At 42.1% G+C, this 25,938-nt stretch overlaps 1 protein-coding gene across 3 annotated transcripts; it reads left to right on the top strand.

The window, feature by feature from the left end:
* The first annotated feature begins 14,093 nt into the window (after positions 1–14,093).
* C4H3orf85 (chromosome 4 C3orf85 homolog) lies at positions 14,094–24,546 on the top strand. Of its 3 annotated transcripts, none has more exons than XR_004539066.1 (4): positions 14,094–14,309; positions 19,059–19,192; positions 21,197–21,277; positions 24,289–24,546. XR_004539066.1 is itself a non-coding variant. In XM_033940308.1 (3 exons), the coding sequence occupies exons 1-3, from the start codon at positions 14,261–14,263 to the stop codon at positions 21,260–21,262; spliced, it is 249 nt and encodes an 82-aa protein (XP_033796199.1). In that variant the 5' UTR covers positions 14,094–14,260; the 3' UTR covers positions 21,263–21,278. The 3 variants fall into 3 exon arrangements, 1 of the variants encoding a protein (XP_033796199.1); XR_004539067.1 differs by having other exon boundaries at positions 14,107–14,142; XM_033940308.1 differs by lacking the exon at positions 24,289–24,546 and having other exon boundaries at positions 21,197–21,278.
* The last annotated feature ends 1,392 nt before the right edge of the window (positions 24,547–25,938 follow it).

The raw sequence follows: 25,938 nt of genomic DNA, 5'->3' as shown, positions 1-25,938 counted from the left end.
TAATGGACTTCTCTTTTAGGAAATTATCCAAACCTTTTTTGAACCCTGCTAAGCTACAGTAACTGATTTCACCACATTCTCCGGCAATGAATTCCAGAGTTTAATTACACATCACGTGAAGAAATATTTTCTCCAGTTCGTTTTAAATCTACTACTTAATAGCTTCATCGCATGCTCTCTAGTTCTAGCATTTTTGGAAACAGTGAACAAGCGATTCACATCTACCCTTTCCACTCCACTCCGTATTTTATAGACCTCTGTCATATCACCCATGAGCCGTCTTTTTTTCCAAGCTGAAGAGTAAAACAAGCTGTCACTAAGCATACGGAAGATGACTGATAGATCGTTTTAAAACTCACATGAGGAATTCTCTGGCAGAAGAGGCGTAGTGGTTAGGGATGCTTCCTCATCACCCTGAGGTTGTGGGTTCAAGCCCAGTGCTGCTTCTTGTGACCCTGGGCAAGTCACTTAACCTTCCATTATCCCAGGTACCATAGTAAGATTGTGAGCCCACCAGATAGGGAAGGTGTCAGGTCAAAAGCGCGCCGGGACAAAGGCACGCCCAGACAATTGAGCGCAGCGCGGAGGCGCGCGCTGCTCAAAATTAATGTTTTTAGGGCTCCGATGGGGGGGCGTGGGGGGGAGGAACCCCCCCACTTTACTTAATAGACATCGCGCCGTGTTGTGGGGGCGTTGTGGGGGGTTGTAACCCCCCACATTTTACTGAAAACTTCACTTTTTCCCTGTTTTTAGGGAAAAAGTTAAGTTTACAGTAAAATGTGGAGGGTTACAACCCCCCAAACCCCCCATAACGCTGGTGCGATGTCTATTAAGTAAAGTGGGGGGGGGTTCCCCAACAAAAACCCCCGTCGGAGCCCCTAAAAATAGTAATTTTGAGCGGCGCGCGCCTCCGTGCTGCGCTCAATTATCTGGGCGCGCCTTTGTCTTTTGCGCCGTTGTCTATGAACCGATAGGGAAAATACTTATGAGTACCTGCTTAGATTGTAGAACTATTGTGAACCATTCAGATGGCTGTAAGCTGATGGGTGGTATATCAAATATGTAATTAATTTGAACTTATAATTGACTTTGAGGTTTGATTCAACAGGTTGACTGTGCACCTGACATGTATAGTCTCAAATTATATAGGCTGCTGGATTGTTTTTTTTTATTAAGTGATCGTTTTTGTTACTTTTGAATTATATATGTTTGTTATGTACTTTGGATAAAGGCAGACTATAAATTATTAATAAAATCTAAATTTTTCTATATGATAACTGGGCATGCCCAACATTAAGAGTGCCGCCAAGAAAAGAATATACAACATGACACTGCAGAACTGGCCAAGAAACAAAGGCAAAAAAAAAAGAGTGCCGCCTATGCATTTACAACTCATTACCGTATTACCGTATAAGGAAATTGGGTCATTAGGGCATAGACAGGGGGTGGGTAAGCAGAGTGGGCAGACTTGATGGGCTGTAGCCCTTTTCTGCCGTCATCTTCTATGTTTCTATGTATTTATCCCCCCATTTTTTTTTTTTTTTACAAAACTGTAGCACTGTTTTTAGTGCTACGGCTGTGGCATTAACAGCTCCAACGCTCATAGAATTCCTATGAGCGTTGGAGCTGCTACCGCTGCAGCCGGCCCTAAAAACTGCTACGGTTTTGTAAAAGGGGGAGTTAATGTACAATAATGTAGTGGGACCTGAATTTATTGCTGCATCCAGTGGTGAGAGGCAAATTGAAAGCAATAGTATGGCCACAGGGAAGAGGAACAGCAAAGTGAGGAAGGATCTCCCATCATTCGTTGCAAATTCAAAGGAATAATTTACCATATAAGTGCAAAGAGTCCAGTTTCTGCAGGTCGAAGGCAGTTAGTAGGAGCCTGTTGTGTCTAAAGGACTTCTAGAGAAGGCAGCAGATGAAAGCCTCTCAGTTGCCTAAAATATTTTAATTTAAAAAATATTTTTATTGCATTTTAACACAATCACATGTATAAATAAATCAAGGATATTTTACAGTTAACAATATCACTTACAATCAATCACAAATAAATAAAAAACAAGGATATTAAAATGATCCTTACAATCAAATCATAGATGCAACGGGGAGTAAGGCATCTATGTTATCAATTCAAAGTTTTTATAAAGTCATTTATTCACAGACAGTTATAAAAGCTCCATATAGACCAGCTATCAGATCAAATTTTGATTATAAAATCCTATTAAGTTTATTTGTTTATATAATATATTCTTCATAATAAAACCAGTTGGAAAATATTAGATTAAAAAGAAAAATTTTCTATTGGTGACCAAGAGCTCCTTTTACAAAGGCGCGTTAGGGCCTTAATGCGCAGAATAGCGCGTGCTAAAATGCCGCGTGTGCTAGCAGCTACCGCCTCCTCTTGAGCAGGTGGTAGTTTTTTGGCTACACGTGCTAATCCAGTGCATGCGCTAAAAACGCTAGCACACCTTGGTAAAAGGAGCCCCAAATTTTATTAGATTTGAAGCTTTTGTTAACAAAGGAGTTGTTTTTGCACTCAGTTGCCTAAAATAAAATGCATTGTCTTTCAGTGGCACAGGTGTGAACTGATATTTCAAGCTGACCTGTGTGTGGCCTTCATAAATTGCTTCCCTTTCTTTTTATCTTTTCTTGTTACAGTAACAAAAGATAAAGAGAAATGTTAATTGCTTTGATCAAGCATGAAGAAAAATTAAAAGTATGAGAGAGAATGAACTTGAAAGGTAAAATTGCTCAGCCCTGCTTTACAGGGGACCTTCTCTGCCCAAAACTCTTAATTCTTTCAGCATTAAGTATAATAATTAACCATAAAATTATAGCTCGGCAATAAAATTTGAAATTGAGGTCATTGCCTGTAGCTCCTTTACCATATATATTCCTACACCGGTTCATAAACAAAAGGCTGGTGGGTTTCGCTGGAGAATCTTTTGGTGGGCAAATTAATATCCATGTAATAAGGTTTTTAAATATTTTTCTTCCCTTCGTGAATGCTCCTTTCAGCGCGTATGGGAGCACTTTTGGAACACTATGACTCCACTGGCTCGTAGCCGCCTGTTGAACTGTTGATATTTTGGTTTTTATTCTCCTCCTTATTCTCTATGGCTGAGCTATTGTACCTGATTTCATTGGTGGTTCCTGTCCTAGTCTGTGGCCGAAGGAGGACCTGAGGTGGGGGGTTAGGGGGGGTTGTGGTTTGTTTTGTTATTTCTGGAAAATTGTGAGCTTATTCTTTGTATTTTCTCTTGTTTTTGTTTCTTCTTGTTGAGCTCAATAAACATATTTTGACAATAAGGTTTTTTAATGGCATATTTCTATCCTATCAAACTATGGGGATTTTTCTAGGAAGGTGTACTGACAATTAGGATTCTGTTAGTAACGAGAGACAAATTTCACTGCCCAGACACTTTTCTACTTCAGATAATTTAACAGCAGCCGGGAAACTGGCATCTCTGTGGTCTTGTAGACCAGTGTTTCCCAACCCTGTCCTGAAGGACCACCAGACAGTCGGGTTTTTGGGATAACCCTAATGAATATGCATGAGAGAGATTTGCATATAATAGAGGTGCAAGGCATGCAAATCTCCTCCATGCATATTAATTAGGACTATCCTGAAAACCTGACTGGCTGGTGGTCCTCCAGGACAGGGTTGGGAACCACTGTTGTAGACTACTTAGTGGGGGAATTCTATAAATGACACTGGAAAACATTGGCACTAAGTGCCATTCTATAAAGGGCACTCCAAATTGAGCACTTAGAGTCAATTCTCATGACTAATGTTGTGCACTGGTATTTATACAAGCTGAAACCTGATGTAAATGCCAGGCTGAACTCATGGCATTTCTACATGTAAATGACCCTATTCTGCAAAATTGTGTGCAAATGTTTGGAGCACCCTCGATCTGTCTATGCCTCTCCCCTGGTCACGCCCTCTTTTGAGTTGCGCACTTTGGAATTTAGGCACATGGGGTTATACAGTAAAATATATAAAATAACATGTAGGCAGATGCACGTGCAACTCCAAATGAGTGCCAATTAACTGCAACTATTGGCTATTAAGGTCTATTCATATTTGATGGCTCATTATCTAACCACCTTTTTACAAAACCGCAGAAATGGTTTTTAGCAGAGGCCGGTGCGCTGAATGCTTTGCACTGCTCCCAACACTCATAGGAACTGTATGAGTGTCAGAGCAGCACAGAACATTCAGCACACCATCCTGTGCTAAAACCCGCTTTCATGGTTTTGTAAAAGGGGGAGGGGGTAATTTAGTTGTGCACGCATCTTGGATCTGAAATTTTTAGCACCATATATAGAATCCGGGGGGTTAGCTTTATGTCGCTCTCTGTCAGATTGTGGGAAGGTATTTTGCTCTTTGAGGGCAATGTTTACTTTTTTTCCATTTTTATCTTTTAACTTACTCCACATTAGTGTGTGCTGAATAAAAAAAATTATACAATTATTTTGGGTGTGTCATTTGTGAAATGACAAATGTATTTTCCTGTCATTTTAAAACTGACAACATCCCTAATGGGCAATGAATGCAGTTAAGGAACAGGGGATCATTGAAGTAGAAAAACATTTAATTAATTTATTTACAATGACTTGATATATTGCCAATTTCAGTACAGCGAAGTAGTTTACAAAACAATAAATTCGTTGAAAGAATCAATGAGAGGGGGTGAAAGTAGAAGGAAGGGAGCCCTGGAGCATTATATAGGGCAGTGTTCTTCAACCTTTTTACACCTATGGACTGGCGGAAATAAAATAATTATTTTGTGGACCGGCAAACTAATAAGACTGAAATTTTAAAAACCCCATTGCCGCCCTGTCCTCGCGAGCTCGGTCTTGTTAACCATCTGATCCCATCCGCACAAGCCTCAAATAGTTATGATTTTATACTGAACATATTTTATTAAAGTATAAAAAGAAACAATATTCTGTACAATTGTCATTTTATAAATATAAATAATACAGGGCAAGATCAACAAAACCCCCGTCTCCCCTCCCCTTCACATATATCCCCTCTACTATCAAGAAAACTGAATAAGCCAAATTATTACAGAATGCTACACAAATATCATGCTAACAGAATACCGCAGTCACACATGGCAGGAATAGTGTTAGGGGGAGTGCAACTAGGGCAACTGCCTCCAGGTCAGAGAAAGCCCTAAGCCAGCTGGAAGCTAAAGACGCACTGCCTGGGCTTTGCACTCCCCAGTTATGTCTAACATCAGCTCTAGCAGGATACATATTTTAAATCTGATATATTCTAATCACAAGATAGAAATAAAATTATTTTTTTCTACCTTTTGTCGTCTCTGGTTTCTGCTTTCATCGTCTTTTCACTTTTTCCATCCAGCGTCTGCCCTCTGTCTCTTCAATCCAGCATCTGCCTCTTCCATCCACTGTCTGCCCTCTACCCTTCCCCCTCCCATATGGTATCTGCGTTCTTTCTATGCCCCTCTCTCCTACACCAGATCTAGCATCTTTGTCCCTCTTTCCTTATTTTTCATCTGACCCCCCTTCCCAGCATCAATCTCTCTCTACCTTGTCATTCCTCTGTCTCTCCCCTTTGCCTCATCTGATCTCTCCATTCCATCCTGACTCCTTCCCCTCCTCTAATCTCCCTGCCAGCTGTTTCCTTCCAATGTTCCAGCAGTACCTTCTCCCTTTCTTCCTCCCCTTATCCAACAGTAACTCTCTTCCCTTTCCCTTCCCCTTCTCCCCTGTCAGCAGTAGCCCCTTCCCCTCCCTTGTCCAGGAGTACCCCTTATCCCTTTCCTCCTCCCCTTATCCAACAATAATTCTCATCCCTTCCCTTTCCCTTCTCCCCTGCCAGTAGTAGCCCCTACCCCTCCCTTGTCTAGGAGCACCTCTACTCCCTTCCCTCCTTCCCTCTCCAGCAAATGTTTCCTCAATGTAGGCTAGCGGCAGCTCTGTGTGCTTTTAACTTCGGCACACAGCTGCCCCTAAGCAGTATTTTAGCGCGGTTTCATGAGGCAGCCTCGGGGCCTTTGGAAGGCCGGCCCGCTTCGATGATGTGATGTGGGCCGGCCTACCAAAGGCCCCGAGGCTGCTTCATGAAACTGCGCTAAAATACTGCCTAGAGGCAGCTGTGTGCCGAAGTTAAAAGCACACAGACCTGCCCCTGCTTGTCTGGGGGTGCAGAGACAAAGGCTGGAGCAGGAGACATACGCGGCAGGAGTCGGTGGTGGCAGGCAGGAGTGCTGGCATAGCGACGCCGGCACCTTTTGCTGCGGCAGGGTCCTGAATCCTTCGCGGACCGGCAAGATTTTTTTGCGGACCGACACCGGTCCACGGACCGGCGGTTGAAGAACTGTGATATAGGGAGAAGAATGATAAAGGTGTCGCAAGGGGCATTGTGTTGCTGGTCACTCACCAGTCACTGTCAGTCCAGGGTTTCTCATTCTTCACTGGGTCCTCTCTAACCTTCTTTGGGCCCCGGGTCTTTGGGTTGCTTCCAGTACCATTACCAATCTCTCCACTGGTTGCCACTGGCCCTGCAATTCCCTATCAGCCTAGGACCTTAGACTCTTCTGGCTGCTTCCCTCTGGGTCTTCTAGCCACTTGCCTATCCCCTTCAGAAAGGCTTCTGCTGGTACACTGGTCTCCCATGGATTCTCCTGACACTGATCTCTCTCCGAGGACTATTTTAGTCATTCAGATTCTTTTTCTGGACACTTCCTGAAGACTCTCCCCAGTTGCTCAATCTCTTTCCACCAGGTCCTCTGCTGGATATCAAGCTAACTCTCTCTGGTCACCCCAAGCTCTAGTGGACAGGCTAGTCTAGGTCAGACAAAGCCAGCTTTCTTCCTCTTGAGGGTTACCTGACTCCTGAAGGAATGCTTTCTTTTCTCAGCTCTTTGTTCTGGAACTCTTGTTTTCAACACTCTTTTTCACTCAGGATGAGTAGAGAGCTCTCAGGTGCCTTTGTAGTACCTCTGTGCAAATGAGATCTTGCTGCTGAGACTTCCCTCTGCAGGCTGGTGACTTGATATACACCCCGTCACAGTTGGTAAGAGGGTTTGTGGTCCAGGAAGACTTGGTAGAAAAGCCATCATTTAAAGTTTTTTTAATGTCTGATAGGAAAATTCAAGTTTCATAGATAGTGATAGTGAAGTTCCAAAGCTATGGCCTGGCATAACTGAATGCAGTTTTTCTTATGATATCCAGACATAGGTGGGAGGGGAGGTGCAATAAGCATTTTAGGAGGAACATAGGGTCGAGTTAGGGGTGTATGGAATAAGCAAATTAGCTAAGGAAAGCAGAGTTACAAGCCTTCCAAGAACATTGGAAATATAATTTGTTGAAACAGAATTGTCTCCAGCTGAAAACCATGAATTAAAATACTTGCCAAAGTATATCTTGGTGTTGGTCCACTTCTAGAGATGACGAGCAAGGTTAGAAGCAGTGTACAAGCTGAACATTAAAAGGATGAGAGATGGCCTGCAAGTCTCTGTTACTGATAACACCTGGGGGGCTCCTGGAGCTCATTACCATTATCTTGCTACTTTTTATTCTTAGGATAAGCAACATAAAACCTGTTTTATTGCTTGGGATTTAGCTAGGTACTTGGAAACCTGGGTTGACTATTGTTGGAAACAGGATGCTGTTATTGATTAACCTTTGGTCTGTCCCAATATGGCAATTCTTATGTTCTAGGGAACAGAAGCTGCTTCTGACTTTGTAAGGCTATAGATCTCCAACTTTCATATCATGTCAAGGCACTGAAAGGTAACTGACTCACAACTATGTTCCTCTTCTGTTCTCACAATTCAATCAAGTCACGGTACTGCTAGAAGAGGGGGTTTCAACCAGTACTTGGGACATACCTAACCAGACTGAGTTTAAGGATATCGAAAATTAATATGCATGCACCCTTTCTACTGCATGGAAACTTCTCGGGCATATTTATGGTATATAATCTGAAAACCAGACTGACTGGGTGGATCACAAGGATTGGGTTGAGAGTCACTATGTTAGAAATATGACCTTTGGGCATGAGGTGTAAATTTTGGTGTAAATGTTAGGTGTGCATCTGTGGTACTCTACAATATTTTGCACAATTTTCTGGAATGCCCCTGTCTTGCCCATGCCCTTCCCATGGGAACACTTTTGCAGTTGCATGCAGATACACTTAGGTGCTATCCCATAGCTAGGTGCCTAAGTGTATTTCTGCACCAATCTGCTGTTTCAGCCCCATTTCAGCATGTTGCAGCCATTGGAACGCATTTCCACGCCAAACGTCGGGCACAGAATTAACACCTAATGATAGGCACCATTTATAAAATTCCCTAGTAAGAGCCTATTCTGTAATGGCATCTGGGTGCCCAGATTTCACTTTAGAATATTAGTGTAACCCAGTATTGACGCACTATACATTTATGCTGCCGAGTTACACCATCTTCTCAAAAACACCTCTAGAAATCACCCAACCCTCCCAAACTGCACTTAAAAATAAGCTGGAACAATACTGAAAGAAGAACTTCATTAAGATAAGTCCATGGTTTAAATGAAATTGGACATGCATTTTTCAAAACGTATTTATTTATTTATTATGAAATGATAAATTATTAAGCACTGAGCACTTTAAGGTAAATTAAACACTTTAAAGTGAACTTAAGGTGAATGGAGTAAAGCCAATAGTTTAACACATGAAATAGTAAGAAGGATATAAAAATTAATACTGAACCAGTGACGATTTTACCCCGTAAAGTTTGTTGATGTGGTGGAGTGGTGGGGCTGAGGCTCATCAAATGATATAAAGATGAAAGGCTATTATAGTTGGCTGTATAATTGGATGATTTCTAGAGGTGTTTTTGAGAAGATTGTGAAGTTATTGCCTCTAAGAAAAAGAAATATACAAACTACATGGAAGTGGAGCAAAGTTATACCAGTCATAGACCTGACATAACTACTGGCATGTAAATGTGGCAAGGGTGTATGTACCTTACTGTGCTCTGTAAGTTATATGGTTAAGTGGGAGCCATGCTCATTGTCCATCCATGTGTACACTTCCTTGCATTTACAGAATAAGAACATACAAATAGCCATACTGGATCAGTCCAATGGTCCATTTAGCCCAGTATCCTGTTTCCACAGCGGCAAAGCTAGGTCACAGATACCTGACAGAAACCCAAATAGTAGCAACATTCCACGCTATCGATCCAGGGCAAGCAGTAGCTGGTCCCATTTCTGTCTCAATAGCAGCCTATGGATTTTTCCTCCAGGATCTTGTCCAAACCTTTTCTAAACCTATTTAAGTTAACCACTGTTACTACATCCTCTGACGAGTTCCAGAGAGTAACTATTCTTTGAGTGAACAAATATTCCTACCTACTGGATTTAAACGTTTTTCCCTGTAACTTCATTGAGTGTCCCCCTAATCTTTGTACTTTTTGAAAGAATACAAAAATCAGTTTACTTTTACCTGTTCTAGACCACTTCAACCTATTTTTACAAGAGGAGCTTGTATCATTTTGGTCTCTCTTGAATCTTTTCTAATTCCATATCTTTTTTGAGATATGATGACCAGAACTGTACGCAGTACTGAAGGTGAGGTAACATCATGGAGTGATACAGAGGCATCATGCTACCACTTGCACACATAAATGTACACTTATCCATGAAATGCTAATATTCTGTAAATTTATGTGCACAAGTGGCATATTACTGTAAGCACTCTGTTATAGAATTGCCCTTCACATGTTTACAGACAAGTAGGTATGCCTTGTCAGATCTGCTGTGGGTACAGTGACCTATGGCGCTTTTCGGAGAGCAATTAAAACCGTACTGTTTGACAAATTCATCTCCTAAACAGAAGCCTCACTACTTATAAAGTTATATTCTCCCTCTGTCAATTTCTGTGTAACATGCTGCCCCTTCACTTTCTGCATTCTGAAATTCGCTGATTGTTCCAGCATTATTCGTTGGGTTGCATACACGAGACCTATATTACATACCTAAGATTCATATTTTCCTTTTATCTATTTCCTGTTAATAAGTTATACCCCCACTACTTGTATTCTGTAATTCACCGACTGTCCAGCTTCATTCTGTAATTTGCTTTATCCAGTATTTGGCTTTTTCTGTAATTTGCTTTATTCCATAATTCACTTATTCTGTAATTCACTTCATTCTGCAATTCGCCTTATTGTCCAGCTCTATTCTATATTTCGCAGTGTCCAACTTTATTCCTTGGAATGTAATTCATTGATTGTCCAGATTCTTTGATGTGAACTGCCTAGAAGTCATTCGACTATGGCGGAATAGAAGAATAAAGTTATTCTTATCATTATATAAAGATGTGTGTCACACTTTGTATCATGCAAAAATCATTAGTAAATCCAGTCCAAAGGGATTTTGACTGATTTTAGCACAGTGCTTCCCAAGTCGGTCCTGGAGTATGCCTTTGGCAGTCAGGTTTTCAGGATATTCATAATGAATATGAATGAAATTGATTTGCACACACTGTCTCCATTATATGCAAATCTCTTGCATACATAGTCATTGTGAATATACTACTACTACTTAACACTTCTACAACGCTGACAGGCATATGCGGTGTTGTACAATAACATATTTAAGAGACGGTCCCTCCTCAGTAGAGCTTACAATCTAAATTAACAGATGATATCCTGAAAACCTGACTGGGAAGGGGTTACTCCAGGACTGACTTGGGAAACAGTGTTTTAGCAAATGCCACTAGTGATGTAATAAAAGGGGGGAGAACTGCCCCAGGTGCCATCTTCGTGGGAGCACCGACACCTCTCCTCCTCTCCACCCCTGTGTACCTCTTTAAATGTTCACCGGTGAAAGCAGCATCTTCTACATGCTACTTGTGCCAGCTTCAGCTCCCTTCTGACATCACTTCCTGTTGCAAACATTTCAAGAGACATGGGGGGGGCAACTCAAGTGATGGAGAACAGCAAGGGGATACATGACACAGCGATACCAGGCACCACTGCCCTGGGCGCTAACCTCCCTAGCTATGCCACTGCATGCCACAAACATAACAACCTCTTACTCTCATTTCACCATTGTTTATGTCTGCTACCAGGTTCTAGTTAGAAATAAGCTGTGTAGGGAAACAGCTAATGATTGCTCTTTACTTAGGTGGACGGCAAGAAAGAGAGAGGCTAGATGTGCTTAATTTATTAATGCAGACTGAAACTAAAACAGAAGGTTTTCAGTTGCAGAGAGAGGCAGGGGGCCTGTAAATTAGTTTTGTGTCAGTTAAGTAGCGTTTTGAATTATGTTTATTTGTAACTAACCTGGCTGGGAATGTTGGAAAAACACAGCGGCTGCCATCAAACTGCAGGCAGGACACCGTGTTCATAGCTCCACAAGACACTTGGGGGCTCATCTATCAAGGACGTTGCCCATAGGCCTAAAAAGAGAAAAGACGCTAGGCAGATTTATCAGAGTTTTAATGCCAACTTGCTTCTATATTTTCCCATGAAAAATACTCAGATATTTCCTTTGCCAAGTCTAGTACAAATTCTACCCTGGAGCAAGCATTTCATAAATCTGTCCTGGCTGTTTTTTTAAAAAATCCTGGTGCTTAAGTTCAAATTAGATACTGCAGTGTTCTCAGCAGTGCATATCCTGAAACAAACAGGTGATGTGCAGTGATTGAAGGAAGCTTATCCCACCTATCTCCTGTAAGATGCGCTGGTATTTTAAAACATGATAGAAATATCAGTAAAAAGTGTGATTTCATTTGGGGCTTTTCTATCTGATATGTCACAACTAATGAGATCAGTACACACCATCGCCAGAAAAAGTATTTTAAGGTGAAAGAAAAGCCTCAGATACGGAGAGATGTTCCCACTCTCTTCCACCCAAGCATCACTGGCAAAAAACCTTTGCATATAACTTATTACTGGCAGGTGGGAGCCTGAAAATAGTCAAAATTAACTAGGAAAAGCTAGATAGACAGAGCCAGGCCAACCATTGTTTCATGGCTTTTAAGTCACTGCTTCAGGGCTGTGACACCAACCCTCCAGACTATCGATTCACAGAGTAAAACTCCTGCTTGCCAGTGATGCTTGGGTGGAAGAGAGTGGGAACACCTCTCCATGTCAGGCTTTTCTTTCACCTTAAAATACCTTTTCTGGTGTTGGTGTGTACTGACCTAATGGAGTGATTTGTTTTCTAGTATATTGTATATTTTCCCTCCAATCCTCTTCTTTGCTCTTTGTATTCCACAACTAATGAGATGCCATTTGAGCCAATCAGGGCCTTAAGCCCCTCCCAATACATCCCAAGATGCAATGGGAGGGGGAAGGCCCATCATTCTGAGAATGTAGTCCTATAGGCAGGAGAGAATGAGCTTACCTCTTGCTGATTTGTCATCCGAAGGTACAGGGTTGTCGGGGGATGTCCCATTTGGGTGGTGGGAGAGGGTCGTGACCACTGGGGGGAGGAAGGTAAGAGAGGGTCATGCCTTAAACACTCCAGTGGTCTTCTCATCAGTTTGGGCACCTTTGGGGAAGTTAGACCTGTTTTACATTCGTCTAAGTCCCAGCATGTAAGTTCCGCCTAGGACATCCTGGGAAAGCTTTGATTATTGCTTCAGGATGTCCAGGTTGAAGTCCACTCGATGCCCACCCATAATACACCTCCCAACATGCCCCTTTGAGCTCTGGACGCAGAGCAGCTTAGTAGTGCTGCTGAATGTCCAGAAAGTTGGTTTTGATTATCGGCACTTGGATGTCCATGCTATTAGGAAATCCGAGTGCCAACTTGGGCTGGTTTTTAGATGTTTCAAAGTTTTGATTATGAGCCTCATAGTGTACAATTCTGGAGACCACACATCCAAAAAGGAGGCAGACTGGCTGCAGGTTTCTGTAGAGGTATAGGCATCATCCGATTCAATTGCCTTTGAGACCTATATTTATATATATCTACTCAATTTTGCACTGTTTGATTATCTTTGCAAATTTATTCTTTAGCATGTGATACATATCTAATATCTAAATTTAGTGAAAGGCATTAACTGTAACTACTTTGCTGATCTTTCTTTCTGCATGTTGTCAGGCATTAAGGACTCAGGCTCCAGCCCTGCCCTGGCCCCAACCACTTTAGCTTTCCCAAACAGCTGAGCCCTTATTAATACATGCAGCTTACAGAATACTCAACTTAAAAACTAAATTGCCACAGCTAGGCACACATATCACACCTACTATTGACATAGCATAAGTGGGCATCTCAATATTGGTGCTTAAATGTTGAATTACACTAGAATTCTAGACAAGTGTCTGGATGTCATGATGTCATTACAGAATTAGCGCTTAGCACTCTGCACCTTGACACCTACTTTTTGATGCCCTTTATAGAATTTCTCCCTATGGGTGTGGCAGCAATCAATGGAAATGCCCAGCATAAATGAGATTGCAGGGTCCGGGTCCAGCAACAGCCTCAAATAGCCATCTTGTCTTGTTCTTACCAGCCCTTCCTTCACATTTGGGATTCTGAAAGGGAGCTTAACAACTACACATTTGTTTTCTGCTAGCAATTTTCTCGTCCTTCTGGCTTCCTTCTCAGTCAGAAGAGGATTCTACTGAGCTACAGTTCCGTGTGTCTTTATTTGAAACTACAAGCGGGCTACCCTTTTAACACACTCCCTTCTCTGCCCCATCTAGCCCAGCCAATTTGATAACAGTTCTCAGCTGGGATCACAATCCAGTGCACATACACCTAGAAGCTGGCCACTAGATGACAGTGGTGTGCAGTGACTGATGTTTTTCTAGCCAAGGGGCTATGAATGCTGCCTCCGCAGCATCCCCAGGCCTAAGGCCTAAAATCCAGACTCGGGAATTGACTTCAGGTCTTTTGAATGGCAGCACACAGACCTACCACTGAGCCATCGGGCTAACTTTCCAGACTGTATTTCCAATTTATTTGCAAACTCCAGATGTGAAGAGTTCAGTTAAGCCTTGTGAGGCAATATTTCAAAAAGTTGTTCTGAGTTAATGAGTATCTGTGAACTGCTGTCATGCCATAGTCAGTTGAGTAGATTTCCCAAGTCCAAAGGGCAATGGCAGTGATGTTTAAAATGAGCAACAGTGACGGAAGCCCTTCTCTGTCCTGACCCCGGTCTGTATGCTGTACACAAGGATTCTGTAAATGATATTTAAGCTAGATAATTGTCAGGTGCACATAGCAGCACAGTTACTGGTTTGTGAGTGGCAGAAGTATATTTAATTCATTTATCATGACAAGCTCTGTGATTCAGATTATTCTCATTGCTGCACTGTTGGCAGGTAAGATCTGACGTTTCTTTGCCATGCTACGTTCCTAGATCTTGTGTGTTGCATAGAACTGATGATCTGTTGTAGATACTAAACTGTTTCAAGGAACATGAGATGTTATGAGTGTTCTTTCTAGTTACGACCATTTTCCCGAGGGAAGTAGTAGAGACAAAAAACAGTAACAGAATTCAGGAAAATCCAGGATAGATACATAGAATTGTGAAGGAAAGCCAAAGATAAAATATTGCCCTAGGAATGAAATTGGGCAGCCCTCCTCTGCTGTCGTATTCTAGAGATCTATTTTTTCCCCCATTTGCTTAAAATGGCAAAGTTAAGTGCCATGCATGGTGGTTTGGGCTATTGTGCTGTAACATGACAGTTCCATGTACAGATTCCACCCCCATCCTTCAAAGGGTACTTTATATATTACAATTTATTTATTTATTCAATTTTCTTTACTGTTCTCCCAGGGGAGCTCAGAATGGTTTACATGAATTTATTCAGGTACTCAAGCATTTTTCCTTGTCTGTCCTGGTGGGCTCACAATCTGTTTAATGTACCTGGGGCAATGGGGAGGATTAAGTGACTTGCCCAGGGTCACAAGGAACAGTGTGGGTTTGAACCCACAACCGCAGGGTGCTGAGGCTGTAGCTTTAACCACAGCGCCATACTCTCCCCGCGTTACACAAAACATGCTCTATGAAAACTTGATTGCAAAACAAGTAAAATTCTGGAAAACAAACAGGGCCCGAAAGTCAGACTGTGGGAGTTAGCCGGGCTGGCTTCTTCAATCGGTGTTGAGGTTGTTTCTGGTGACCGGCACTGAACTATCCGGTTTATTTTTGGCTGCTATAAACGTAGCTGGCTAAATAGATATTCAGTGCTGGCCAGCTAAGTTTATACTGGCCAAAGATAGACCAGCTATTTACACAGCCCGATTTGGCTGCCAAACTTAGCCAGCCGGCGCTTTAATTTTTGTGGATAGCCGGCTAAGTCTGCTAGCCATCAAGGCCTGGATTCTGTAACCGGTGCCATTGTCGGCGGCCGCTTTTGATCGCATGTCACTCATGTGATGGCGCCGGATGCAGAATTGCGCCTCTGACAAAGGTAGGTGCCGGAAATGTAGGCCAGGGTTTTCCTGGCTTATATTCCCAATGCCTGCCTATGATGTGAATCAAGCCTCCATGGATGCTTTAGGCCGCCTAATGACACTTCTGGTGTTAGCCATGCCCACAGTGGCATTGGTGGCCTAAAGCGCCTAAGGAGGCGTAAAATTCCAGCACAAATTTTTAGGCACCGGTAGGCCCCTTAAAACTCACTTCAAAGCATCATTTCAACAGCATTTTTTTTTTTTTACTGAGTTTGGTCGCCTACCAGCAGAGGCATAGTGAAGGTGAGTGACACCTGAGGCAGTGGTGCCCCTTCCTTGCCCTCTTCTCCACACCCCCCCGCTCCTTCCCGACCCTACCTGCCATGCGTGTGCCCCCTTCTCTTCCCCCGTACCTCTTTAATTTTCCCAGTGTGAGCAGCATTACAAACTTGCTGCCCACGTGGGACCCGGAAATGACGTCAGAGAGAACCGACACTGACGTGGGCAACAAGTTCGTGATACTGGTCATGCCGTGAAAATTTAAAGAGGTACGAGGGAAGGGACGCATTCGCACGGCAAGGGGTATCAGGAAGGAGTGGGGAGGGGGGCAGAGAGGAGGAGAGGTGCCAGTGCCCCCACCAAGATGGCGCCCAGGGCAGACTTCCCCCCCCCATCCCTTATTATGCCACTGCCTACCGGTGCCTACAAAAACTGCACCGTTTAAAGCAGGGGTGTCCAACCTGTGGCCCAGTGAAGTATTTTGTGCAACCCTGGTCGAGGGCGATGCAGTGTTTTCCTCTGCTGCCCCCGGGTGTTTACCGTCTTGCCATCTCCCTCCTCTGTCTTGCTGCAGCATTTGCGCGTTTGTGCGGCCCAGAAACATTTTTATCGGCCAGTGCGGTCCAGGGAAGCCAAAAGGTTGGACACCCCTGGTTTAAAGAATCCGGGCCTAAGTGCTGTTCCTAGCTAGTTAAATAGCACTGACTATTGGCCGGGCAGTTTTGTTTTTTGTGAAGACAAGCAGATCAGTATTCAGCTGGCAGTTAGTATTTTTTTTAACACACTGATTGCCATGAGTTAAATTAGACCTGGATATTGAATGCCAGGTCATGTCCGGACACTGGCATTGGGGCCCATATAACTTCCAGGACTGCACCGACTCTCCCACCGGACCACTTTGACACTGCCCCTGGACTGCCCCAACTCTGCTGGACAATGCCACAGTGGTCATAGCTGATGGTCAGTGGCATTGTCCCCTAATGCTATTATAATTGTAAAGAAATAATATATCAGTGATAGCTGAGGTGGACCTTTACAACTATGCCCTGCATCACCAGGTATGATGTCAACATGGTCAAAGTCCCAATGGTGAATATTCAGTACGAATGAATGACCTTGTACCTGGGGTGAAAAATGTGAGTGTAAACAAGCCATGCTTGAGAATCTGCAATTGCAGACAGCATCAATTGACATGTCATAGGTTATCTTGTAAAGCAGCAGTTCTCCTGTGACTGGGCAGATTCCCCCATTAATAATAAGGGAAGTAGATTCTCTCTCTCTCTCCTTCTGTTCAAAGGGAGCTAAGCAAAAAAACTTAGCTTCTGAATCTATCCAGAGAGTATCCATAGGTAAGAAAGACAAGTATCTAAAGCCTGGTTCTTATTTTAAAAATAGAGTTTCCAAAGCTGTTTTCAAAACAGGTCTTTGAGCCAGCACAGATGCAACAAGAAATGCAAACCCTTCCACACTAAAAGAAGAGAAGGTTTCTTTCAGTTTTCTTGGTTTATTATCTGGCAGCCCAAAGTCTCTCACCGGTTGGCTGTACAGTTTTGAATTAAAGAGGGTCTCCCTGCAGCTGCTAGTAGTTTCAAGACTAGTAGGTCACGGGATCACACATTTGAAGGGAGCAACACATGTAGGGGGCAATTGGGTAACTGGACATGCACCTCCATTTAGATCAGTGATCTCAAACGCAAACCCTTTCCAGGGCCACATTTTGGATTTGTAGGTACTTGGAGGGCCTCAGAAAAAATAGTTAATGTCTTATTAAAGAAATGACAATTTTGCATGAGGTAAAACTCTTTATAGTTTGTAAATCTTTCCTTTTGGCTAAGTCTTAATAATAATATTGTCATTTATAGCTAAATAAACATATGATCAAGAAACTGTTTTATTTTACTTTTGTGATTATGATAAACATACCGAGGGCCTCAAAATAGTACCTTGCAGGCCGCATGTGGCCCCTGGGCCACAAGTTTGAGACCACTGATTTAGATGCCTCAGTGCAGCATAGTGAAAGCTTATTCTCTAACAGCAACTGGGCTTTCAGATTTCATTACAGAATACAAGCGTAGCCTGGTATCAACATGGCTTACATTTACATACCCACAGTTACACCAACCATTTAACTGGCAAAACTGCAGTCATATAAATGTAGCAGAGGCATTTCAAAATGTATAGTATTCTGTAAGTTACACTCAAAGGCACACAACGCAAGAAAATGTTTGACAACCTTCTGGCAACACAAGCAGCAAAAATCAACCAATTAAACAAATACCATAAATAGATTGTAACCTACCCTCTCTAACTGCATTCCATATGTATTTTTCATACAGTTCTTCACTGTCAGTTTAATTTCCATCCTATAAATTCACATAGAATTTTTCTTTTTTCAACCATCTTTATTTTCTCTTCTTTATTAATTTCCAGGTACTTTAGTTAGATTGTGAGCCTTCGGGACAGTAAGGGAATTTTTTAAGTACCTTCTTACTTCTCATTTATAATCTTAATGTATATTTTCTTCAAACCGCTTAGAACCTAACGGATGTAGCGGTATATAAGAAATAAGAAATAAAAATAAATTACATTACAGTGGCAGAGCAAGGGTGAGTGGCACTTGGGACAGTAGTGTCCCTCACTGCTCCCCCGCTTCCCTTTCCCCATACCTCTTTAATTTTCTTAGCGCAAACAGTATCATTTTATTTATTTATTGTTTATTTATTCCATTTTTCTATACCGTTCTTCCAGGGGAGCTCAGAATGGTTTACATGAATTTATTCAGGTACTCAAGCATTTTTCCCTGAATGTCCCGGTGAGCTCACAATCTATCTAATGTACCTGGGGCAATGGGGGGGGGGATTAAATAACTTGCCCAGGGTCACAAGGAGCAGTGTGGGTTTGAACCCACAACCTTAGGGTGCTAAGGCTGCAGCTTTAGCCACTGTGCCACACACAAACTTTCAGCCGGCATTGTCAGCTCTCCCTGTGACATCACTTCCTAAGCACAAGACCCGGAAGTGATGTCAGAGCGAGCCAACACCGACACAGGTGGCAAGTTCGTGTTACTGCTTACACCGGGAAAATTAAAGAGGTACAAAGGAAGGAGTGCACATGCGCAGCAGGGGTTTTGGAAGAAGCAGGGGATGGAGTGGAGGACGGGTGCTGGCACTCCCACTAAGACAGCACCTGGGATGGACTGCCCTCCAGCCACCCCCTTACTACGCTATTGGTTACACATGTAAGTGGAGTGGAGGTATAAATTAATGAACACACAGGGGTGGCGATAAGGAGAATTTATTTAGACTTCTCTTCTTCCAATGCCCCTTTTGACTTTGTAGGGATTCTTTTTGTGAAATATTTAGCATATCATTAACAGCATGCTTTTATTTTAGGGGTGTTGGGAGCACCATTACTGCCTGATGAAACGGATAATCAGTTTTTACGACTCAAACGGCGGGTATTCTCATGGGATGATGAGGAGTTTGATTACCGCCCATATTTATGGATGGATTCTGCACTTGAACAGGTATTCTCAGAATTTATTTTTAAGTTGATACAAACCAGAATATTAATATTGGATAGCCAATAAGCCTTTATTGCACTGATTGCCAAGTCTCTGCTCTGAGCAGACAGGAGGGAGTGGGCATCTCTCCTGATTTTCCAACAAAAAGGTATGGAGTGTCTGGGGAGGGGGATCCTGGCCTATATGGCCAAGTGGGGAAGGGGAGAGTTGTTGAGCTGGGGTGTTGTCTGATCCAACTCAGCCCACTAGACCACCAGGTGTTTTGGTATTTTGTCACCTGGGGAGTCTCAGTGGGAGGGGGATGGGGAACCATGAAGGGCTCCGGGGATATTGGTCGGAGAGAGGAATTGACAGTCTTTTTTAGGTAGGGGAGCTTGGGGGGAAATCGGAGACATTTTGGGGGTTCTGAGCTTTCACTTTCCTGTCAGTGCCTGAGCCAATGCCGTAGCATAGGATTCTTGGTGGCTGCTAGGTGCAACTGATGAGCTAGATATTCACTGCAAGAGGACAGATATAGCACAACTAAGTATTGACCCGAAGTCTTAGAGGGGACATGAAAGAGACTTACAAGATAATGAAGGGCATAGAGAAAGTGGAAAAGGACAGATTCTTCAAACTTTCGAAAACTACAGGAACGAGAAGGAATTCAGAAAAATTAAGAGGGGACAGATTCAGAATCAATGCTAGGACACCTGGAATACGCTTCCAGAAGGTGTGATAGGACAGAGTACGGTATTGGGATTCAAGAAGGGATTGGATAATTTCCTAAAGGAAAAGGGGATAGAAGGGTATAGATAGAAGATTAATATATAGGTCCTGGACCTGATGGGCCGCCGCGTGAGCGGACTGCTAGGCATGATGGACCTCTGGTCTGACCCAGCAGAGGCACTGCTTATGTTCTTATGATAATAACAATAATAATAATACATTGGGGGCATTTCAGTAAAGGGTGCCCGGTGAGTCATCATATTCATGCATATTGTTCATGCACATTATGGTATTCTATACATTATTGCCCATATTCTATATATGGCTTCCTAAGTTGCATGCACAAATCGGTGTGCGTAGCCAATTTGCATGCACAACATAATTATTTAACAAGCCAATTTTTGACGATAATTGTCAATTAACATCTAATGAATGATGCTAATTGGTACTAATTAGACATTGTGCGCACAACTTGGTAGGCACATTCTATAAACTGATGTGCATCACTTTAGTGTGCAAATTTCAAAAGGGGGAATGGAGCATGAGTGGATCGTTGGCGTTCCTAAAAACTAGGCACACTGTTATAGAATACGCCTGATCCGTGCACAACTTAGGTGCAGGCATTTAGGCCTGGTTTTCATTAGCCTAATTAGGTGCACCTATATATTATGCTGCGTATTGTCGCTAAGCATGATTTTATATATAGTGGGAGCTTTTTATAAAATCACACGAAGCGCCATGCTGATCAGTGCCAGTTTTTTTGGAGCCTTATATAGAATTTGGCCCAACATGTGTATCATGTGTATGTGGTAGAGTATGCCCATTGCCCACCCATGCTCTGCCAATATGAATGCCCCCCTCACATATCTAAAGTGAATATGTGCATATTTTATAGAATCGCAGCTAACACATATGCAGGTAAGTAGCAATTAGTGGTACCTCTTATCCATATATTTACTAGCATTTGCATTCTGTAACGTATGTGGGTGCACATTATAGCATTGCCTTTATTACCATTTGAGATCACAAATTCACCCACTTGACACTGTCAATATCTAGAATTGGGAGAGGAGGCCATTTGACATTTCCACCCCCTTTACTGCTATAGTGATTATGATTACAATTATGATGATTATCATCACCATTTGGGTTAATATTCAACTGGTGGTGGTCAGATTTTCTTTAAATGCTGACCGACTCTGGCTAAATCAGACCTGGATATTTGGGGTTCTGTGAAGTGTCTGCAGGCCAGAAAGGTCTATATAAGCTGCAAAATCTGTGTGTATTTTTCTGTTCCAGTATACGAGGTTCCGGAATTATGTGAGGGACACCGCACAATATTATGTGAACTTAGACATCTTTTGATCCATCTATTCTCCAGTAAGTTTATTTTCTTTATTCTCTGTTTACTAGGTTTCTTTATCCTTTTCCCAACAAAAGCCATCTAAAGCACTGTACAACATTATCATAAATATTACAATAAAGAGGCATACAACAAAACAACCTAAAATTACAATAAAGCAATATCCAGCAGTAATAACTTACCCTTACAGCAATGCAACCATGGTCTCATAAGAGTAAGGTATAACAAATCAAAATCCACCAAAGCCTATGTCTGTGCCAAATATCTGATCAGATGATCACTCCAGGGCATGTCAGAAATCAGCTACTGCCAGTGTGCTACATATACTATGGCCAGATTCTATAAATCATGCTCTGGGCACCGGCAAATGTAGGTGCTCAGCATGATTCTATAAAGGGCACCCAAATTAGGCATGCTGAGAGTATTCTATAACAATGCGTGGACGTCTTTTCAAAAATGCCCCTTCATATTTTTTTTGTGATACAGCAATGAGAATTACACACAATTCTCAGGTGTGGTATTAGCAGGGAATGATACAGAGGCATGATGACATAAGATATTCTTTGTATTATTTTATTTTCCTTTCCTAATAGTTCCTAACATTCTGTTTGCTTTCTGGCTGCTGCTGGAAGATTTAAATGTATGGTCCACGATGACACTCGCATCCTTTTCCTCGTTTGGTGACTCCTAATGTGGAACATAGGATAATGTAGTTATAATTTGGATTGTTCTTTCCAATGTGCATCATTGTGCATTTGTCCACATTAAATTTCATCTCCTAGGAGACTGCTTCCTGGAACAAATGGTGGGAGAGCCAACGAGAGGAAATGCCACCTTGGACTTGGTCCTAAGTGGCATTACGGGACCGACGAAAGAAGTAGAAATCACGGTCCCGCTGGGGTTGAGCGATCACAACATGATCAACTTTAAACTTGACATCGGGAAAGAGAAACGTACCAAAACCTCAACCACGACCTTAAATTTTAAAAAGGGAAGATACGATAGCATGAGAGCCAAGGAGAAACAACGGCTCAAGAAAAAGATAGACAAAGTTAAAACGGTAGATCAGGCATGGTCCCTACTGAAAAATACTATCACTGAAGCACAAAATCTCTACATTCCGCGGATTTCCAAAAAAAAGGAAAACTAAAGGCAAGGGAGAACCGGTATGGATTACTGGAGGGGTGAAGGAAGCCATAAAAGAAAAGAAGGACTCTTTTAAAAAATGGAAACGCACGAAAACAACTGAAGCTTGGAACAAAAACAAAGATGATCAGAAGAAATGTCACAAGGCGGTGAGGGATGCCAAAAAGGACTATGAGGAGAAACTAGTTTTAACTAGTTCCCTGTCCACAATGGGACATTGCCTCCTGTTCCATAGCCTTTTAATTTCCTCAGGAGTGTCTCATGAGGGTTTTGTCAAAAGCTTTCTGAAAGTCCAGCAAAGAGATAAAAGGGTTATCAAATGCTTGTTTCCTATGCATTAAGATGGCCCATAAAAATAGTATCACCTGTGACTTATATACGAATTTATGTATATTGAACTTTAATAATTTGACCCCATATAACCTTAACAGTGGCACAGATTGGTCACACCTACCTCACAGTTGTTAGGTATAAGCATTTTCCTTAGTATGTCAATCAAAATATTAATTTGAAGCCTGGTTCAAACTACCTCTGCAAGCATTTGAGGGGAAATTCTGTAACTGAATGTCTATACTTACATGCCAATTTCCTTCAGTTTGAATTTCCTGTTGTGCCCCTGAAGTAGGCAAAGAAAAAGAAATTATAGTAAGAGGGGTAGTTATTAACATGCATTGCGGCCCTAACACGTGTTACTTGCTCCTTAAGGCGTGTTAAAAATCAATTGCGTGCATTATATTACAGTAATACATGTTAAAATAAGTCACCATAGGATATGCAGTAATGAGAAGTAAAACATGCAAATGTATGCAAAACATCTTTTAAATATGTAAATTAAATAGCACGCTTTGCAATGAGTACCACAAGGTGTATTTTTCCATCCCAGGAGTATCGGACCACAAAACTGCATCTTAATACTCCTAGGAGTTTCTTAAAGGGGCTGATGCTCTAAAGGTGTTGACTCCCTCCCCATTCCTCCCAATGCCTCCTCAATCACAACTCCCTGCCCCAAAAGACCTCCTCCTCCAGATACTCCCAATATAGATGTACCCTAATTATCACCTCACCCCCAAAGACTTCTATTTTGGGGAGCATTAGGAAGGGGGTCTATAATGTAGGGTGGATATTAGAAGGAGGTTATCAACTGGGGCATCAGCAGTTTGGCTGGCCCCTTTAAGAAGCACCTGAGAGCATTGATAAGTGGCTTAGTGCCCGGTGTTCCTGAGCAATGTGAACTGCTTACGAGGTTGATGGCAAACAGCATTTTCATCCACCACAGGAGTGACTAACCTTTGTTACTGAGCTATCACAGGTTATGGGAAATCAAAGTGCTGTAAAAGCTCCACTTTTATTGCACCTTATTAAAGACACCTCTAATGTCTGCAAATATTTGCTTATGCCTCTGAAGAATTTTTGCAGGTCTTTGTGAGTGCATTGGTTTGTGTGACATTTGTAATTAGTAAGGGAGGCTTGACTGATCACCAACAGCCAGAAATATGGTATAGATCAATGGTCTCAAACTTGCGGCCCGCCAGGTACTATTTTGAGGCCCTCGGTATGTTAATCATAATCACAAAAGTAAAATAAAACAGTTTCTTTATCATATGTCTCTTTAGCTATAAATTACAATATTATTATTAAGACTTAGCGAAAAGGAAAGATTTATAAACTATAAAGAGTTTTACCTCATGCAAAGTTGTCATTTCTTTAATAAGACATAAACTATTTTTTTCTGAGGCCCTCCAAATACCTACAAATTCAAAATGTGGCCCTGCAAAGGGTTTGAGAATACTGGTATAGATAAAAATGTTTCATCCCTCCCCCATTCCATTTAAAAATTATTAAATGAATCATTCTGTGTTCACAATGTGATGTTCCTCTTTAGGGAAAACGTCAAGGTGTTCATGGATATGATGCAGGTCACCAGCACTTTTGTACATCATACTTCTGGACTGACGAATGTTGGGTGAAGGTTCGTGATAAGAGAAAGTGTGTCCTCCAGATTCCACAAAGGCTTCTGTCCAGCTGCAATTATGATGAGAATGCCCTTAGTAGGTTCCCCCCCCCCCCCAATTGGTTAACAGTTTACAAAAGTGGGTGGGTAGAGATGATACTTTTATAAAGCTAATAAATGTTTAATGGTGCCAACTGACAAGGCTTCAATGGTCTTTCCTTGGACAAATTTAGGTATTAAAATACTGAATATAGGAGTTTAAGGAAACTGCAAGGGGGGAGGGGGGAGTGTGGAAAGTGAAATGCCTGACGAGGGTAGGGGTGGGAGTGGGGATGGGGTTGGGTTGGGTTGAGGTAGGGCTCTCATGCCCATCCCAGGCCTCTGTGTTAAAAATACTGAATGTGTAAAACTTGTGTTAAAAATTGTTTCCCTTAAAATTTTAACCCATTAATCACTGTAATAATGTGTTACACGCCCAACTCTAATTTAAATACTAATATATTGTCTACCGGTCTCCAAAGAGGCAATCAAAAGCTGTACATAAAAAAAATATACAAAAACAACCAAACGCCTATCAACAGGGTCCTTTTACTAAGGCGCGCTAGCCATATTAGCCCGTGCTAAATGCTAACGCATCCATTATAATCTATGGATGCGTTAGCATTTAGCACGCGTTAAAACAGAACCCTAATATTATCCTTATTTCCTGCTTGCACATCCTAATATTGGATGATCATCTGTAAGTTCAGCTTAGTAAAGCAATAGTTGCTTGAAACTGATCCTTCCTCGAGCAAAGTTCTTTTTGATTTTGTTGACTAACGGCCTCTTTTACAAAGCCGCGCTAGCGGCTGCTGTGCGGCAACAGCCCCGAAGCCCTTTAAATCTCTTTGGGCTTCAGGGCCATTAGCGCAGCGCAGCCACTAGCGCAGTTTTGTAAAAGAGGCCATAAATATCTTAATAGATCAGTGTTTCCAATCCAAGTTTGTATATGCACAAGCAACAAACATTGCCCTTAGGGCTCCTTTTACAAAGCTGAAGTATGTAGCGATTCCCTTGTGGCAAATGTGATGCAGGCCATTCAGTTCCTATGGGCTGTGTCGCATTTGCCGTGTTGGGACTTACTATCGCGGCTTTGTAAAATGGGCTCTTAGTCTTGACTCAAGGATTTTTCCCTGGTGGATTTTCTGATGTTGAAACTCTTCTCACATTTACTTGCTGCAAATATGATGACATCTACAGGAATAGGTCCAACCAGACTTGGCATCCCCACCCAAAGATAGTGGTTCTGAACTGTTCAAAACAGTTTCCTTTTGCTTACCATTTTCTTCTTTCAAACAGAGCTGAGATTGCTCCATCTTCTCTTATTGTTTCCATGGTTTATAATGAGATGGCCAAGTAATTTACAGTATCTCTGAATAGATTTATTTATAACATGGGCTTCTGATCGTGCTTTGAAATGGAATTTTAGGTATTTTTCAGGTCATTAGGTGATGGGGGAGTGGAAGGTTAGAAAAATTGGCACATTTTTGGTAGGTTCCATTTTTCAAATGTGTTTAACTCTTTTTATTATAGAAGGAGTTA

The sequence above is a fragment of the Geotrypetes seraphini genome, chromosome 4, assembly GCF_902459505.1.
Source record: "Geotrypetes seraphini chromosome 4, aGeoSer1.1, whole genome shotgun sequence".
NCBI classification, from domain to species: domain Eukaryota; kingdom Metazoa; phylum Chordata; class Amphibia; order Gymnophiona; family Dermophiidae; genus Geotrypetes; species Geotrypetes seraphini.
This window is presented reverse-complemented; position numbering and strand designations above follow the sequence as displayed.